The sequence below is a fragment of the Ambystoma mexicanum genome, chromosome 5q (assembly GCF_040938575.1).
Source record: "Ambystoma mexicanum isolate Mex_15411 chromosome 5q, UKY_AmexF1_1, whole genome shotgun sequence".
Classification (NCBI taxonomy): Eukaryota; Metazoa; Chordata; class Amphibia; order Caudata; family Ambystomatidae; genus Ambystoma; species Ambystoma mexicanum.
Genome location: NC_090933.1, coordinates 1193352509 through 1193370011, shown reverse-complemented (window position 1 = coordinate 1193370011; position 17503 = coordinate 1193352509). Strand labels below are relative to the sequence as shown.

Below are 17503 nucleotides of genomic sequence, written 5' to 3'. Positions count from 1 at the left end.
AGGTGGGGTGTGATGGTTTCACCATATATATAATGCAAAAGGGATCAGGTCCTCAAGTACCTGTTTGGGATGGCACACATGATTCCTACACCCTGAGGTGACGTAAATAGCTAGGACACTTTGGACATTAATATATCACTGGTACATTTAGAGCAATCCTAAGTTTGATGTCAAACAAAAGGGGTTAAGAATGAAATAACGGTTACACAAATATTCTGAAGCAAGTAAGTACTTTTTAACCCTCGAATGCAAAGTTAATTAACCCTTTCCTGTAGGAAAGGTGTAAAGCACAAAGTCAGAGGTAAGAAGAGTCTTTCAGGGAGCCAGACCAGTCAATGTTAATTGAACAAAAGTCTGTGAGCTGAAGCACTCCTTGCAGGTAAGTAAAAATCTAGCACAATGTTTTAGAAATCTTTGTATTGAAAGTAGAATTAATGTAGGGCCACAAGCTGGGAGGGGCAAAATTGCAAGCAACTCTGCAAAAGCAACCAAGACATGTCTCAACTGAGGACAAGTAAGGCTGCACAATAAGAAGTGCAAGTCCCCTTAGTTTTACAGTACCTTTGGTTAGAAGAAATGGTTCCAGCTGTCTTCTGTTCCTGTGTAGCTCTGCAGATCCTGTTGTTCCTGGGTCTCCATCGTGGGGACAAGAGGGAGGACATCTGGGTACTCCTGCACTACAATGGGAAGGTCGGCGGCAGCATAGAGCAAACTTCAATTCAGCAGCACTTCGCGGGTTCAGCTCTTCACGTCTCAGCAAATAGCACCTCCGTGGTCTCAGATACCACTTTGGACTTTCCTCGCATCTAGGATCCAGCACTCTGTTGAAGTGGCTCAGGCTTGGTCAGTCCTGCTCCCTGGGAATCCGAAGGATCTTCCTGTAGCTCGGGTCTGACTGAAAAGTGATGCATGCAATCTGGTGTTCCTCTCCCTGGCACTTCAGTTCCAGCAGTGGAAGTACAGCCAGCTCCGAGAGGATGTCCAGACGATTTCACTTTGGGGTTGATTGGTCCCACCAACCCAAAGGGAGAAGTCGTCCTTGCAGGGCTTCTCTAGCCGAGGCAAATTCGGAGCTTCAGCACAGTAGCAGGGCTCCACCGAGCAAACCAACGGTCCAGGAGTTGCAGCAGGCATCTCATCCAAGTTCTTCTTCGGATTCCTTCGTCCATTGGTCGACTCTGCCTTCCAAGTCGAAACCCTCGCCTTTTATGCAGGTTTCGTCCATTCCAGCCTAGCTGTCAATCACACAGCAGGGTGGCTGTCCCTACCGGCCAGCCAGCACATCACCTGCATTCCTGTCTCCTAGGAGACTAAGCACAGGGAGTTTTGGGCACCTCCCTCGCTTCCTGCCCCAGCCAGACAGCCTGGAGCCAGAGGCAGGCTTCGCTTGTGAATCCTGCCAAAGACAAAATGAACGAAGGGACCAAACTTGGTTTGGCACGCAGACGAAATTGCGAAAAAAGACGGGGACATTTTGACTAAAATGGGACCCTTCGGTGCTTTACTGCAGCTGCGAATGCGGCCCATGGTAAATGCACACCACAGTAGTTAAAAGTAAACCACTGCCACCAGCCATTCATCAAGGAAAGGGTAACATCAAATTGTTACATGAGAAGCTAGACAAAGGGGATACTAAGTAACCCGTCCAGCACCCTATTGTAAGATGGTGTGTGCTGGGTCTAGAAAGAAGTGTAAATAAAGTCAATTTCACTTCACTGCTCTTGGAAACAGTAGTTTGTCCAAGAGGAAGGTATTTAAACCTTTGGGAAATCTGAAAGACTTCCCTGTGTCACTGCACTGAAGTTCAAAATCACATTAAAATACATGAGTGGGGGGAAAAGGGTCTCACTCTCTCCAGGCAAAACATTAAAGTCCTAGAGAATTCTCCCTAACAAGGAGGATACGAAGTATCCTTTTGGCACTCCACATAAGGTGGTGTGTGGCAATCTCTGACTATAAAGTTTTAGCATAGATACCTAGTATCTCTCTACCCCTAAGAACTGTAGTAACTCCAGGATAAAGCAAACCATCTCAAAGGAGGACCCCAAGGGTCCCCAACAACACTTCCCACTGGGTTTCACTCACTAGGAGAGGGGATGAAGCATAAATATGATGTATCGCCCCAATATCGCCTTCCTCCATTCAGTGAAGTGTCCAAGGGGAAGCCTGTATCGTTGGATTCTGCATGTCTTCACTGTTGGGGTTGCATCTTGTATTACCAACCGACGGGAAGAATCTTCAAACCTGGAACTGCGGGGAACCTCTCAGTGAAACCTTTGGCAGAAGATCAAGACCGAGCGACCAACAGACAATCCAAAAAGATCTGGGAAGTCAGGGGATCGGGGGGGTTGTAATTAAGCATCAGTGTACCCCCTCCGCCCCTCCATAGAAGAACATTTGTACATTCCACTCACCTTTGAACGTCTATACTGGGTCGTGGTATCCTGCCCCTGGGTTAGCCTTGGGTCTAGAAGAAAGAACACTTAACCTTTTTGTTGATAAATCGTTGAACTAATCATAGTACAGTCCCATTTGCATTCTTTAGAAAGGGAGCTCCTACTGGTGAGAAACCCTTTGACATTTGTGGCACAGGGCTCTACTCATATCGGGTTTTTGGAATTCTCAAATTGGGAACCAATCATAAGAACAATATCCTATAATTTACTGCATCTAACCTATCTGCTTTGCTTGATAAGGTTTTCTGATTTATGAGTGAAGCTATGGTGACTGTATACATCTGCATGAGTATTGTATGATAATACTGTCCATTAGATTTACTTTCCAGTGTGTTTTTAGTGCCTAAAATAAAGGGCAATTTTTGCAACTGGCGGTCTAGTTTCAATTGTGTGCTATATTGTGTGGACTCTTCGTAGGCCCCGGGACCCCACTTGCACTCTCCTGAGACTAAGCATGGACTGCTCATGCAGGACTCTTGTTTAGGTTTAGGCTAACCTCTCCAAGCTCCCTGTTCATCGTAACTAGGATGGGCCTCCTAATCTGTCCACCAGGCCAGACTCTCTAAATCCATCTTAACGCCCACCATTTTCATCAGGAACTCTACTTACCCAGTAATAATCTTCCTGTGGCTTGTCTGCTTAGAATCACACGTGCCCTCCCAACTTCCCCGCATAAAAGCGAAGCCTCTGTGCAAAGTAACCACAATGGCACAGTACAAGCACACATCATGTCAGAAAAACATTCTGAGGAAGTCTACGTGTGAAGTATCGTAGGTTTCTATGCACCTAGGCATAAGCCAGCTTTCGAAATAAAAAAAACAATGTAATAATCGGACCTGGGTATGTAATATTTGTCATGCATTTGTGTGGACTTTGAATACTTGCCCGTCTAAATGTGTTGTGTGAATAAGGACTTTTTCAACAAGTCTAACCTTTACTGCGTTGCATTCACTACCCAGAGAGTTTGGTTAGACCAAGTTTGAAAAGCCCTTGCCTATCCACTAGGTTGGCCTTTCAGACCTTGTTAGGTCAGACTTTGTGTGTGGGACTCAACTAGACTTATCTGCTTGGTATAAGTGACCCAACGTTTAACATAGGCCTGTACTAAATTAGTCGGTGTGGCTGAGCAGCCAGGCTTTTCTTAGGAGGGGTATTATGAGCTGTAGAGCAGTACAATGTAATCAGTAGAGACTAGTAGACCAGTAAACACTAACACACTTTAAAGGTTAAAGTATTTATATACATAAAGCAAATGAATCCCACTGTTTATGCAGCAACTAATAGTAACAGCAAGCAGAATTTCAGAATCAAGTTAAGTAGCAATAATGCAGTTAAGTAAATTCTCAGTGACATCAGCTAAGGTCAGTAGTAGCACTTATGGTTTACCATACATTATTGAGTTTGGAGGGAAAAAGTGTTGGAGTAGAATAGAACATACTAGAGCACTGTAACAATAGTATTTTCTCCCAGAGGGATGATGGCAGTTTTTTTTCTCCAGCAATAATAGTGTAAAACAATTAGAACCTGTAAGGGAACAAGCATTGCCAAAGCCAGTAGGGTTCAGAAGGGATGCCTCTAGTGAGGCAGGACACCAAAATCAATAGGACAGTTCTAGTTCTGATGCAATCTTCTTAGAAAAAGTTAGTCAGTCAGTTCATTGAAGAAAAATTCAGGAGCTCAAGTGAACCTACCCGAGTTGCACAAGCTGTTAGGCCTACACATGTGAATTGCAGTAATTCAAGAGGATAAAGTAGCACTCTCCAAACTAGGAAGCACTAAATTTGGCTGAAGGTGGTTAAACCCAAAGCCACACAGTACCTTAGAATTGAAGCAGATGTTCCAGCTGCCTGCCTTGATGCAACAATGCAGACCCTTGTTCCTGGACCTTGGTCGTGGTGATGAAAAGAAGTATGTCTGGCGGGCTTCTGCAGCAGCACTCTCGAGAGTGACTCTGCAGCAATGGATTCCACTCCTTTCAGCGACTTTGTGGTTTTGGCGCCTTTTTCTTGAAGATGCCCACAAAGTGTACGCGGATTTGTTCCCTGGAAGATGTTGCATTCAGTGTTCCAAAGGGGAAATTGGGAAATTGTAGCCCAGGAAGGTCGCAGCAACTCAAGGGTTGGCCCAGAACGAAGCGGGTCTTGAGGCTAGTTGGTCCCACCAGCCTAAGGGAGGAAGTCCTCCTTGGCAGAGCTTCCCTGTTGATGGGGGGGGGGGGAAGGGGTCAGTACAACTGCAAGGCTTCACCAGTGCTTCTGCTGTCCTGTAAGGTGCTGCTGGTGTCTCTGCATCATCTTCAGATCGGATGTTCCAGTGGTCAACTCTGCCTGTAGTCCCAACACCTTTGCCTTTTATGTGAAATCCTATTCATTCACAGCACTAAACTGTCAATATTGTGGGGGGGATTAGGGGGGGCATCGTCCACTAGGAAGCCACTTGCCCAGTTGGAACTGGTTTCGGCCAGTCATGCCTACAAACCAAGGCCAGTGACGTTTCCAGGCTTCTCCCTCACTTCCTGCCTTCCAAGACACACTGGAGCCTGGGCGGGCTTCCGGGCTGAAGCCCGCCAAAGGCAAAGCACACAATTGACTCAAACCTGATCTAAACGGAGTAAAAGCCCAGAAGGAACCAACACACGAGAAATGTAAAAAAAAAAAAAGGGCGAGCCAGTTTGGTAAAATGGTCTCCCATGGGTGCTGTACTTCAGCCGAGAGATCAGACTCCAGATACATGGCACAAAAGGTAGTAAAAAAAGAAATCACTGCCACCAGCCATTTATATTAGTTGGTATAACAAAATGTTACATGAGAACTGGGATAAGGGGTACCTATGTAACCCCCGGAGCACTACACATAAGGTTGTGTGTGCTGGGCCCACAATGTAAAAAGGTAAGTAAGACAAAAGGTGTCCTACTATCCTTGGGAACTGTAGTTCACACACAAAAATGTATTTTAAACCTTGAGAGGAGTCCAAGGGACTCTTCAGTGTCACTGCACAAAGGGTGCTGTGTGTCACTATATAAAAAGCAGATGCTTATGGAGTTTACAAGACTCCATTAAAACATGAGGTACACAACGTCTTAGTTGGAGGGAAAAGGCATGAGTGTGTGGCAAAAAGGCCCACTCACTCAGGAGGTTAAAAATCAAAAAGGTCCTAGATTCCAGCTAAAGGGCTGGGGTCTCTAAGGTTAAAGAGAATTAGCACAGGAATTGAGAATTCTCCCTAACAGACCTGCACACTCCTGCTGATTCGAAACATCCCTCCCAATAGTGATGTGGGGTTTCTTGCCCAGCCAACTTGTGAAAAAAATGATTTGAACTGCAGAGTTTCTCATAAATGAAAATATTTAGAAATATATTTGTGAACTAAAATATTTTGCAGTGATATGCTTGTGGGAAATATTTTGTCTTACAGGGCTAAATCCACCAGAGATTTGTTGTTTTCTTTATGTAGCGCTCCAAACCCGAAGGTAGCTGGATTGCATATGAATATTCAATTTACATATGGTAAAGTGCAAGATGGTTGCACCAGCAATATAAAGGATTAAATACATTATTAACAAGAGGCTAAGAGTATAATATGAAAGATATAGGGGATCATTATTTACACATGGCTAGCAGTCTAATGCAACAAATCTGTACCTGTGAACAGATTACAAAAATAACCATGGACAGTTGAAGAGGTTGGTTTACAAGGAGCTACGAGTCTAATAAAAAGATCTATACATGTGAGTGGTTTACAATGAATAACCAGCAATAGTTGCTTGGGTCTGTACTGGTAAAAGGCAATCTTATGTTGCATTGAAGTCCTTTGTAATCAGCTAACTTTTAGTACTTTTTCTGAAGCTGGGGAAAGGCTGATGTGGAACTCCCTACCTACTACATTGAGAGCCAAACTGGGCGGCCAGAACAGGAAAGCTACTACCCCCTGCTCTTAAGTTTGAATCTGGGGGGACTTTTAGGCAGAAGGGGTTGGCCGTCCTCGTGTTGTTTTTTTTTTTTTTACCAGCTTTTCCATTAGATATCTAGGAGCTGAATTGGTGAGACATTTATGTGGCAAGGAAGCTGTTTTAAGGTGGATTCTGTCATTGACTGAGAGCCAATTGAACTTCCGTCTGGCCTCTGAGCTATGTTGTCTTCTTGGAAAGCAAAGAACTGTTCCAATTACATTTTGTAATATTTGGAGTTTGTTAAAAATGTATTTGTTAGCCCCTCGGTAAAGTGCATTACAATAATGGAGTTTAGAGATAATTAATGCTCTCATTAGTGTAATGCAGCTTTCAGTAGATAGAAACGGTTTACAAGCATGGATCAGTTTATAGGTGTATGCAGTTGCTGAGGCCGTGGCATTGACTTGCTTACGTAAGTTCAGTGCTGACTCTAGATAGAAGCCTAAGAGGTGATGTAATGTTTTGGTTAAGAGAAAATGACATCTGAATATTTTTTAATTTACTGTCCACAACAGCTGAAGTGAAGCGCGTGGGTGACACTGTTCTAGGAATGGCTACACAGTGTGTTCAGATGAAAAATGTGCAAAGAACAACACCACAGACTCTGTCCAACCTTTGCCTGAAGATCAATGTTAAATTGGGAGGTGTAAATAACATCTTATTGCCACAAGGCAGGTAAGCTACACATCAGCTCCATTATTTTAAGCACTAAATTATTCATCCAGGGCATAGATATTATATCCAAAGCACTCTGATTTTATTTGGAGCTAAATTGATCAAGAATAAGGTTTTCTTGTATGCTTCGATTATGCCACAGACCCTGTAATTAAGCAGGTTGTGTATTGTGTAGCTCGTGTCTGGCAATAAGCATTTTGCTTTTTCTTGACTTGTATTGCCTCCCTTTTACCTGGGTCGGTACTCCAATGCGACCCCGACTGCTCATTGGTCTCTTGATTCTTAAGCCAGGTGTTCCCTGTTAAATTACCTTCTATAGGAACTGCATGACGATAACCATTTCCACATACACTTTTGCATTTTACTCCATGTTAAGATGGATTTTCAGAAAGTTAACTGATTAGTGACATCCCTGTTAGGGAGAACTTTCATTTCTGGGATAATTACCTTCAACCTTAGAGACCCCCAGCTCGTTTTCTGCACTTGGGGCTTGTGATTTTTTTTCCTTCTGAGTGAGTGGGACCTTTTTTCTCACTCTCGTGTTTTTCCTGACTAGGATTTTTGTTTTGACTGTTTTATGGAGTCTGAAAACTCCATGGGCATCTGGTGCACTTCCACAAAGAAATCCTTGGACTTCTCTGAATGTGTAATTACATTTTATTGGGTGAACTTCAGTTCCCAAGAATAGTGAGAGGATCTCTGTCTTACTTACCTTTCTCTTTGTGGGACCAGCACAAACCACCCTATGTGGAGTGCTAAGGGGTTACATAGTAATTCCCCATCCCACTTCTCATGTGACATTTTTTTGTTAACCTAACATACTTAAAATGGCTGGTGGCAGTGGTTTACTTTTTACTACCAGTGTGCATTTGTACCACAGGCTGAACTCTCAGCTGCTGTACAGCACCCTTGGGTGACCATTTTCCCAAAATGGCCCCCATCTTTTTTCTGCCATTTTGTTTGTTGGTTCCTTCTTGGCTTTTACTCTGTTCATTGAAACTGGTTTGAGCCTTTTGTGTGGATTGCCTTTGTTGGGCTTCAGCCTTAAAGCCCGCCCAGGCTCCAGTGTGTCTGGAAAGGCAGGAAGTAAGGGAGGGTCTTGAAACTTCCCTGTACTTTGTCTCTAGGTGTGCCTGAGTGAAACCAGTCCTGAAAGGACAGCCACCCTGCTGTGTCTGACAGCATAGGCTGTGAATGAATTGTAAATCGCATAAAAAGTGAGGTTTTTGGGACTAGAGGCAGTGGACCACTGAGAAGGAACATCCGAGGAAGACCTGACAAGACGCGAGCAGCACCCTCCTGGACCGCAAAGTGTCCGGTGAAGCCCTGCAGCTGTGCTGACCCCATTTGCATATCGACTGGGAAGGCCCGCACAGGACAACTTCCTCCCTTAGGCTGGTGGGACCAACTAGCCTCAAGACAAGCTTCCATTTTCTGCAACCCACGACTTGCTGTTCCTCAACAGAGCTGCAGAAGCCGAATGCCAGGGGTCCTGTGGCCATTGATGAGTGCGTCGTCTTGCGAAGTCCAGATCCTTCCAAATCTTTGTGGGCATTCAGAGGACCCTATCGAAGCAGGTAATCTTGACCCAGAGTTCCCTCACCGGAGTCCAGGTCCGAGAGAGCAAGCTTCTTCCAACCAGAGTTTTTCATACTTCATTGATGCTGAGGAAAAGGCACCAAAACTTGAACTTAACCATCGCAGCCACTGGGAGCCAGTGCAGAAATTTCACTCTTGGGGCGATACGATCCCTGGGCTTGAGGCCAAGGACATGTCTCGCAGTCCTGTTCTGAATGAGTTGCAAGGGGCGGAGAGTAGAGGCAGGAAGATTTAGAAAGAGGCTGTTGTAATAATCCAGCCTAGAGAGAACCAGAGCTCTAGAGACAGAGTCTGGGGGAAGGAGAGGAAAGGAAGAATGTGCAGCTGGTAGTGTGACTTGTTAGATGTCAGAGATGTGAGGAGAGAAGGAGAGTGTGAAGTCGCATATGACCACAAGGTTTTTAGCCTTGCAGGTGGTAGCAGGAAGAGAGCCAAGGGAGGCCGGCCAGAGAGCTACAGGAAAGGAGAGAATGGGTGTGCCTATGAGGAGACTATCTTACTGGCATTAAGGCAGAGGTCATTGGCGGCACACCACTCCTGGATAGCAGACACAGTCGGAGATGAGGGTGGGGAAGAGGTGGCCGAAGGTAGCCTGAAAATGAGCTGGGTGTCATCCGCATAGCACTGGAAGTTGGGGCATAGAGCGGCAATGCAGTGGGCAAGGAGAGCCAGGTATTGGTTGAACAGCCAGGGAGCGAGGTTAGACCCCTGGGGGACAACACATATAGAGAAAAAGCAGAGAGGAAGGACCCAAGTTGGACCTGGGAGGGTCGGTCAGAGAGGAAAGAAGTCAGCTGTGCCAGGGCCTGACCAGTGAGAACCAGGTTTTCACAGACGGTTGAGCAAGATGGCATGGTTGACGGCGTCAAAGGCAGAAGAGAGATCAAGTAAGATGAGGACACTGGGTGTTGAAATCAAGGTTGGAGAGCAGGTCTTAAGGATGTCGTGCTTCTGGCAGTTCTGAAGCCACACTGATGGTCATGAAGACAACCAACAGATTCAGTGTGGAGATTAAGCTGGGAGATGGCCAATTTCTCCAGGAGCTTGCCCACGAAGGGAGTGATGGAGATTGGGTGATAGTTAGCCGGACAGAAGGGGTCGGCAGAGGGTTTCTTAAGAGGGTCACAAGGGAGTGCTTCGGGTGGGGTGGGGAAGACTCCAGTGGTGAATGAGTGCTTGCAGAAATCAGCCAGAACAGGAGCCAGGGAGTCGATGTGGTCCTTGATGGTTTTGGAGGAACAGGGGTGAACCTGTTTTGACGGGACTTTCATAGATCGGACTTGTCTAGAAACCTTGTCTGCGGTGAACAGGGGAAAGGCCAAGAAGGGGGGGGAGGAGAGGTGGCTGCAGAAGGGCCAGAGGAAGAGCAGGGAGTAGAGGGATGGAGGGGAGAGGAGGAGGGTGAGGACAAGATGTCCTGAGTTTTAGAGATGAAGTGAGAAGCTAGTGCCGGGCAGAGGGCTTGGGAAGGGGTAGAGACTGCGGCAGGATTGGCTAGCTCCTTGCAGATTTTAAAGAGTTCAGCCGAGTTGTTAGATGCCGCAGAGATGCAGGCTTGGATATGAGCTCTCTTCTTGGTGAGGACAGAGAGCCTGTATTGCCTTTGGAGCAGGCGGCAGGCCAGTTTGTCAGAGGATGCACATGAAGCACGCCATTTCCTCTCGGCCACCCTGCACTTGTGTTTTAGGGTGACGAGATCTGAGTCGTACCAGGAGTTGCACTTGGCTTTGGGCTCCAGGCGGATTCTCATGACAAGGGCAAGGATATCAACAGTATCAGATATAGTAGAGTGGAGCAGGCTGTGTCACGATGTGAGTCAGCCGATGCAGGAGGTGGGTGTGAGAAGGTGGCAGCGAAAGCATCAAATGACACATGGGTAAGATGACCGAGAAGGTGGGTGGCAGTGATGGATGTGGCTTGGCCTGAAGGGTAGGGAGGGTGAGATGGGAGGAGAGGAGAAAGTGGTCACTCCAGGAGAGAGAGGAGTGGAGAAGAGGGGCAGAAAGGGGAAGGTCTGAGGAGATCGGAACATCCAGGGTGTGTCCTGCAGAGTGAGTCGGGACAGAGGGGAGAATGGAGAGTGTGAGAGAGTCGAAGGCTCTGACTGTAAGCTGGGGGAGAGCTTTAATCACACTTTTCCTGTCCATTTGAGGCCATGGCACATACTGACTTATCCCTACTCCTTTATGTGCAAGAGGCATCTGCATGTCTATTTTGTTTTCTACCCCGTTTTAATATTTTTCTGATCTTGCACTACCACCATTAAATCTGGTCTATTTCCTGGTCTATCCCTTCTTACTGCCTCCTGTGGCTGGGGATGGGTTTCTTGCTGCCTCTTCTTGATCTTTCTTGCCCTGCCCCTTCAATATTTCATGCACCTTGATCTTCCCATTCATTTTCCCCTGCTTGTTCTACTTCTTGTCCCAGGACTGTGCACACCCCATCCCCATCTTTTTTGACACAAAAATTTCTTATTGCCCCGGGGTTGAATCTAACCAGAAAATCTTCTGACTTCTAATTCCCTATATTCTGTTCTGGTACCCTTATTTCTGGTAATACTTCTTCAGGTTCTTGTAACCTGACTAACTTTTCCTGCAACACTCTTAACTCATTGTTTATATCTGCCTGTGGATCCCCTGGGTACACTGATGCTACGGGCATGTCTGCGCTTGTGGGTGGGTTATATGGAGGTGCAAAAGCTCTCAAGTCCCCCACCCCCTAGTTGCTAATACTGTTGTTGACACTTTCTCTACCACTGAACTGAAGGCTTTAAGACTGGATTTGTATACCCTACTGCAGGTTTAGGCGTTTTAGGGTATATCCCCTTACATTGGATCTCTTTCATCTTCCTGATCTTCCATATCCTTGCATAATCACTAGAGATCTAGAATCTTTTCTTTATTGGAATTATTTCCCCTTATATTTTGCTGCTAAAAAGATGCCCATTTTTTCTCGCATGTTTAAGTTATGGGAGACCTGCTCTGGCCAGGAGGAGGACGTCACTCCCCCCAAAATAGAGATCAACCCACTTTTTCCCCCCACTTCCCTTTATTCTTTTACACTTTTTCTCACACACACACACCGCGATTCATCCACCTTTCTTACTTTTTTACCACAAGACAGCAAGGGAAAAATTAAAAAAATAATTGACTAAAATCCAGGCCCATTCCTTATACCGAGCCACTACTTATTTTCCTTATGTCCTTGTAGTACGGCCTTCCCAACCTTTTTAATATGCTGAGGATCCCATTGCTTTGATCATAAAAGAATAATGCTTGGTAATACTTTCTCAACCTTTTATGGATGGCTGAGGATCCTTACTTTCCAGGCTTTGTACGCTGAGGCACCCTTTTTCCATTATAAAAATTAGAAAAACAAAAATACAGTACATTTTCAATACATAACCCACCTCCTATGGAATCTATACCTTAACACATCACCTGAAATCCTATCCAATCTATACCGTAACACATTACCAAAGGTCCTAGTCAATCTGTCATTGACCTCGTACTTCATCCACACCAGCATACTGTCATACATACATGTCCCGTTGTTATCTCTTACAAGAGTATACTCACATATGCGTGTTCACTCGAGTTTTCCTCAGTTACGAAGTCCCATTACTGGCCTGTCTTTCTCTTTGGAGCCACGCCCTGCTTCAGTGAGCGGAGAGGATCTCTTTTAAAATGGCTCCTACTAAAACTGTTGTAGAAACGCAAGGTTTTTTGATTTTGGGGACCGGTCTCTGTGTAGATGGGTGTGACTCCTTCCTGGTGACATGGGCCTGGGCCTTCACACACAAAGTACAGGGGCAAAACTGAGATCACGTCTGGATGTCACCACTGTAAGGGTGTCCCTGATTATAAGGGTGTCACTAATTACGCTCACACCAGAATAATTACACCCTTCTAGGGAACTAAGGCCAATAGTCTATCTTGCAAGGATAACAAGTTTTAATCTTTACAAAAATGAGGATGGTAGCAAAGAACTCTGCTACATGAACGGTGTTCTCCTGTCCCTCATCCGGTCCTTTTTCCTGCCAAACTGGTGCCAGGCAGCAATTTATATAGTCTAGTCTTGCTGTAGTGGCTCCATCCTTCTTCCATACAAGGGGATGCTTCAAAGCCTCCTTTCGAGGGGATTGGGTCTTCCGACGTATTCCATATCTATGACCGGTAATGTCCACAGCTGTGCTGCTTCGGAAAATCTTCAGCTCCTGCGTCGATGACGTCTATGCGCCGTCCCCAAAGACCACCTCCGACGGCCGACGTCACCCGATGTGATAAGTAGGACGCACGACGCCCATAGCCTCAGTTCAGTTTTTTCCGTGAACGGGTTCGCTTCGTGAATCTCGGTACGCCTCGACTCTTTGGAGTTTGCGGTTTTCTTCTCGGTTCGTTGAACCTGTTCGTTTTTTTTGTGAAGACCTGTTCGTGGCGATGTCTACTTTGTCTGCAACCCCGCGTCTGGCCTTCAAGAAATGCGGGGACTGTGGGTCCCAGATGTCGGTCATGGACTCGCACGACGCCTTCCTCTGGTGCCTTGGGAGGCCCACGATACGGACGACTGTGTCGACTGCCAGTCGCTCACGGCAAAGGCCTTGCGGGAACGCAAGAAGAAGCTGTCGGTAGGTAGGGTGTCTAAGCCCCAGAAGTCTGGGTTTGCGGGGCTTTCGACGGATGACTCGAGGGGTGACTCTCCGCGTCATCGTCGGAAGTCCAGTGGGTCTCCTTCCAGGAGTGGGTCTCGCCACTCGTCGGCCACGTCGAGGCATTCCCGGAAGTGCCAGCATCGGTCGCCTTCCCCGTCCTCTTCCGAGGACTCCACCCATCGGCGGGTCGCTTATCCCTCAATGCAAGCGACACCGGAGGAATGGGCTTCCTTCGGGAAGCAGAAGCTAGCGATTCTTTAATCGCAGGGCACCGGTCCGTCCGCGCCTCCGAGTGGGGTCGGTCGGCACCGGTCGAGAGACACTGCTCATACGCCTTTGGGCTCGGGTGGTCGGCACAGCTCGCGGGAGAGGACCCGCTCGGACAAGGGGAGCCGTTCACGCCATGCCCGTTCCAGGTCCCGAGGTCGTCGATGATTTCTCTCGAGGCTCCGCCTCAGAGGGGGTCGTCAACGCTGTCAGCGCCTAGGTCGTCGAGAGACACGATCGGAGCTCTGGCTTCGAGGCCTGTGTCGATGCTGGTGGCACTGCAGCTGACATTGACGCCGATTCGCTCGGCGCCGATTCGCTCGGCGCCGATTCGCTCGGCGCCCTCGCCGCCTTTCAAGGCGGTGGTGTCGGAGGGGCCCCGTGGCACGGGGTTAGCCCCTATAGCCCCTAGAAAGGCTCTGGCTAAGGTTAGGCACTGCTTTGGTCCCCAGAGGTCTTCCTCTCCCCGCCTGGAGTACATTTCAGAGGTTGATGAAGGCTCTGGTGACAGCTTGGTTCCAGTTACGGTTCCAGATGAGCTTATCTCGGGCCATAGCCAGTTTGATGACCTGAGGCAGTCACTGCATGCCAGTGGACTGGACACACCTCTGGAGGTGGAGTTTTGTAGGCCGGAGCCTGGCACTCATGCCGATTATTCATATCGGCGCCTTATGTCTCGGGTCACCGAGTACTTGGGTTGGTCAGCTCCCCCAGGGGAGTTCGTTCAGGATGATCTCACGGACATCCTTGATGTTGGTCCCCCCACTGATCCGGTTTTGCTGTTTCCTATGGCTCTACAGAGAAGGGTGGCGGCGGCTTGGACTGCTCCGGAGAGTCTCCCGGCAGTGGGCAAGTCTTTGTCGCAAAAATACTGTCCAGCCAGTAGCGACCCCTGCTTCTTGTCCAGGCACCCCACTCCGGAGAGTTTGGTGGTGCAGGCGGGCTACGGTCCCGGCAAAGCAGGCGTCGTATCCTACCATCCCTCCGGATAGGGACAACAAACGTTTTGACGACTGGGCGAAGAAAGTGTTTTCTTCAGGGGGTATGGCGCTTCAGGCGGTCAACTCCATATGTGCCTTGTCTCGTTTCACACACTCTCTGTGGAACTGTGTGGCATTAGCGGCTGAACATATTCCCGAAGGGGACGAATGGGATGGTTTCCTTGCTATGGTTCAGGATGGCAAGGATGCCATGTGTGAGGGCGTTCAGTCGGGTTTGGACATGGCAGATTGTCAGCCGGTCCATGGCGGCGAGCACCGTAATACGCAGGTTTGCGTGGTTGCGGAAGTCTGGGTTCGCTCCTGATGTGCAGTCCCGGCTCCTCAACATGCCCTTTGACAGTGAACATCTTTTTGGCAGCAAGGCTGACGAGAGCCTTGAGAGGTTGCAGACCTCCAAATCTGCAGCAAAGTCGTTGGGCGCTGCAGTTCGCCAACCTCCGCCTTTTCGTCCTAGGGGACATTAATGGAGGGGAGGTTCCTTTCGCTATTACTCGTCCTTCAGTAAAGCAGGAGGAGCTAGCAGTCAAAGAGGCCACCGTAAGAGTGCCAGAGGTGGAAACCAGGGTACTCGAGGTGCCAAGGCCGCTCGGGCAGTTGCCTCTTTGCCCTCAGGCAACGCTGCAGCTGCTACCACTCAGTCATGAGGCCAGGTCCCATGGTTCGCCGGTTAGAGGAAGGCTGGCGCAGCATCTTGTAGAGTGGCGAGCCATTACTTCTGATGTGTGGGTCCTGGAGATCATATCCCACGGCTACTGTCTTCCTTTTCGGCAGAGGCCTCAGGACAATCCACCTGGGAACCTCTCTTTGAAGAGTCCGGATCAGCTCCTTGCGCAGGAAATTCAAGCCCTGCTGGAGAAAGGCGCCGTACAACTGGTGCCTGTAGCGGAGAGGAACAAGGGATGGTATTCCCCTTATTTTTGGATTTCAAAGAAAGACGGGGGGTTTGAGACCAATCATGGACTTGCACGGTTTGAACAAACTCCTCAGGAAGGACAAGTTCAAGATGGTTACTCTCTCTCTCAAGTCCTCCAGGCCCTTCCCTTCAACTTCAGGACTGGTGGGTGTCTCTCGACCTCAAGGATGCTTACTTCCATGTGCCGATCCATCCCAAGCACAAGAAGTACCTGAGGTTCGCGGTTGGTGACTCGCACGTTCAGTTTCGGGTCCTGCCGTTCGGATTGACCTTCTCCCGAGGGTTTTCACCAAGCTCATGGTGGTGGTGGCAGCGCATCTCAGGAAAGGGGGATTCACGTCTACCTCTACCTGGATGATTGGTTGATCAGGGGGAGCTCTCCCGAGCAAGTCCTGGATCATCTGTCCGTCACCTGCCACTCCCTTCACAAGCTGGGCTTCTCCCTCAATTTAAAGAAGTCCCATTTGACACCGACGCAGCGGCTCCAGTACATCGGAGCAGTGCTCGACATATCCCTGGGGCAGTGTTTTCCTCCCCAGGTGAGGGCTCTTCACATTCAGCAGATGGTGCACAAGTTTCAACTTGCCCAGAATCTCCCAGCGTCCGAGTTCTTGAGACTGCTCGGCCTCATGGCATCCTGCATTCTTCTGGTGCCAGAGGCTCGTCTGGGGATGAGATCTTTGCAGTGGGCACTCAAGCTCCAGTGGTCTCAGTCCTCCGGCACGCTGTCGGACCCGGTTCAGGTGCCGCCCTCGGTCGCCCAGGACCTTCTGTGGTGGGCCGTCTAATCTGATGAAGGGGGCCCCATTTCGGCTGCCCTGGCCGGAGGTGACGATCGTGACGGACGCATCCCTCACAAGATGGGCAGCTCATGCCAACGAGTTGACAGTCAGCGATCGTTGGTCTCCGTCGGAGTCCAGACTCCATATCAATCTGTTGGAGCTGAGGGCCATCAGGCTTGCACTGAAGGCTTTTCTGCTGACTGTGCGGGGAATGAGTGTCCTGATTCTAACGGACAACACGGTGGCCATGTACTACCTCAACAAGAGAGGAGGAGTAGGGTCACTACCACTGTGCAGAGAGGCAATGCAGCTCTGGTTCTGGGCAATACGAGAAGGAATCTCTATCGGCAATTCACCTAGCCGGAGAGCAAAACACGGCGGCAGAGGCTCTGATCAAGCAGAGCACAGTTTCCCACGAGTGGGAGCTAGCTCAGGAAGTCCTTCAAGAGATCTTCGCCCTTTGGGGAACCCCTCAAGTGGATCTGTTCGCCACTGTGATCAATCGGAAGTGCGAGCAGTACTGCTCAAGGGAATTTCCTCAAAGAGGAGCTCTGGTTTCCACTGCTGTAGCGTTTCCCCCAGTCCCTGTGATTTCTCAAGTAATCAGGAGGTTGAGAAAGTTCAGGAAAACCATGATCCTAATTGCCCCGGATTGGGCCAGGAGGACGTGGTACCCGGACCTTCTAGACATGTCCATCTGCTCTCCAATACGTCTTCCGCAAAGAGAGGATCTTCTCTCGCAAGAGGAAGGTCGGGTTCTCCATCCAGAGGTCAAGACCTCAATCTTCACGCATGGTTCCTGAGAGGTTGAGATACAAGGATTGGGATCTCCCGGATGACGTAATGGAGATCTTGCTTTCGGCCAGAAGGCCAGCAACAAAATCTTTATACCGATGTCGCTGGAACAAGTTCAGTAACTGGTGCAAAGATAAGAATGTGGACCCTTTTCAATGTGGCACCCCAATGGTGCTTTCCTTCCTACTGCATCTAGCCAATCTGGGGCTCCAGATAGGGACAATTAAAGGGGGGGGGGCTGGGTTCTGGGCCATCCAGCAGGAAATTTCGATCTCTGCTGTTCATCTGGCCGGAGACGACAACGAGACGGCGGACGCTCTAAGCAGGCAGAGCACGATCACTCACGAGTGGGAGCTGGCTCAGGAGATTCTCCTGGAGATCTTCACCCTTTGGGGGACTCCTCAAGTAGATCTCT

The 17503-nt window shown here is 48.5% G+C and overlaps 1 protein-coding gene across 3 annotated transcripts in view; it reads left to right on the top strand.

The window, feature by feature from the left end:
- AGO2 (argonaute RISC catalytic component 2) overlaps positions 1 to 17503 on the top strand; it is a 1138923-nt gene that overhangs the window by 733829 nt on the left and 387591 nt on the right. For all 3 annotated transcript variants that reach the window (XM_069621684.1, XM_069621685.1, XM_069621683.1), the window contains exon 13: positions 6921 to 7080. In XM_069621684.1, coding sequence (XP_069477785.1) covers positions 6921 to 7080 — 160 coding nt within the window. The remainder of the gene's footprint in view (positions 1 to 6920; positions 7081 to 17503) is intronic.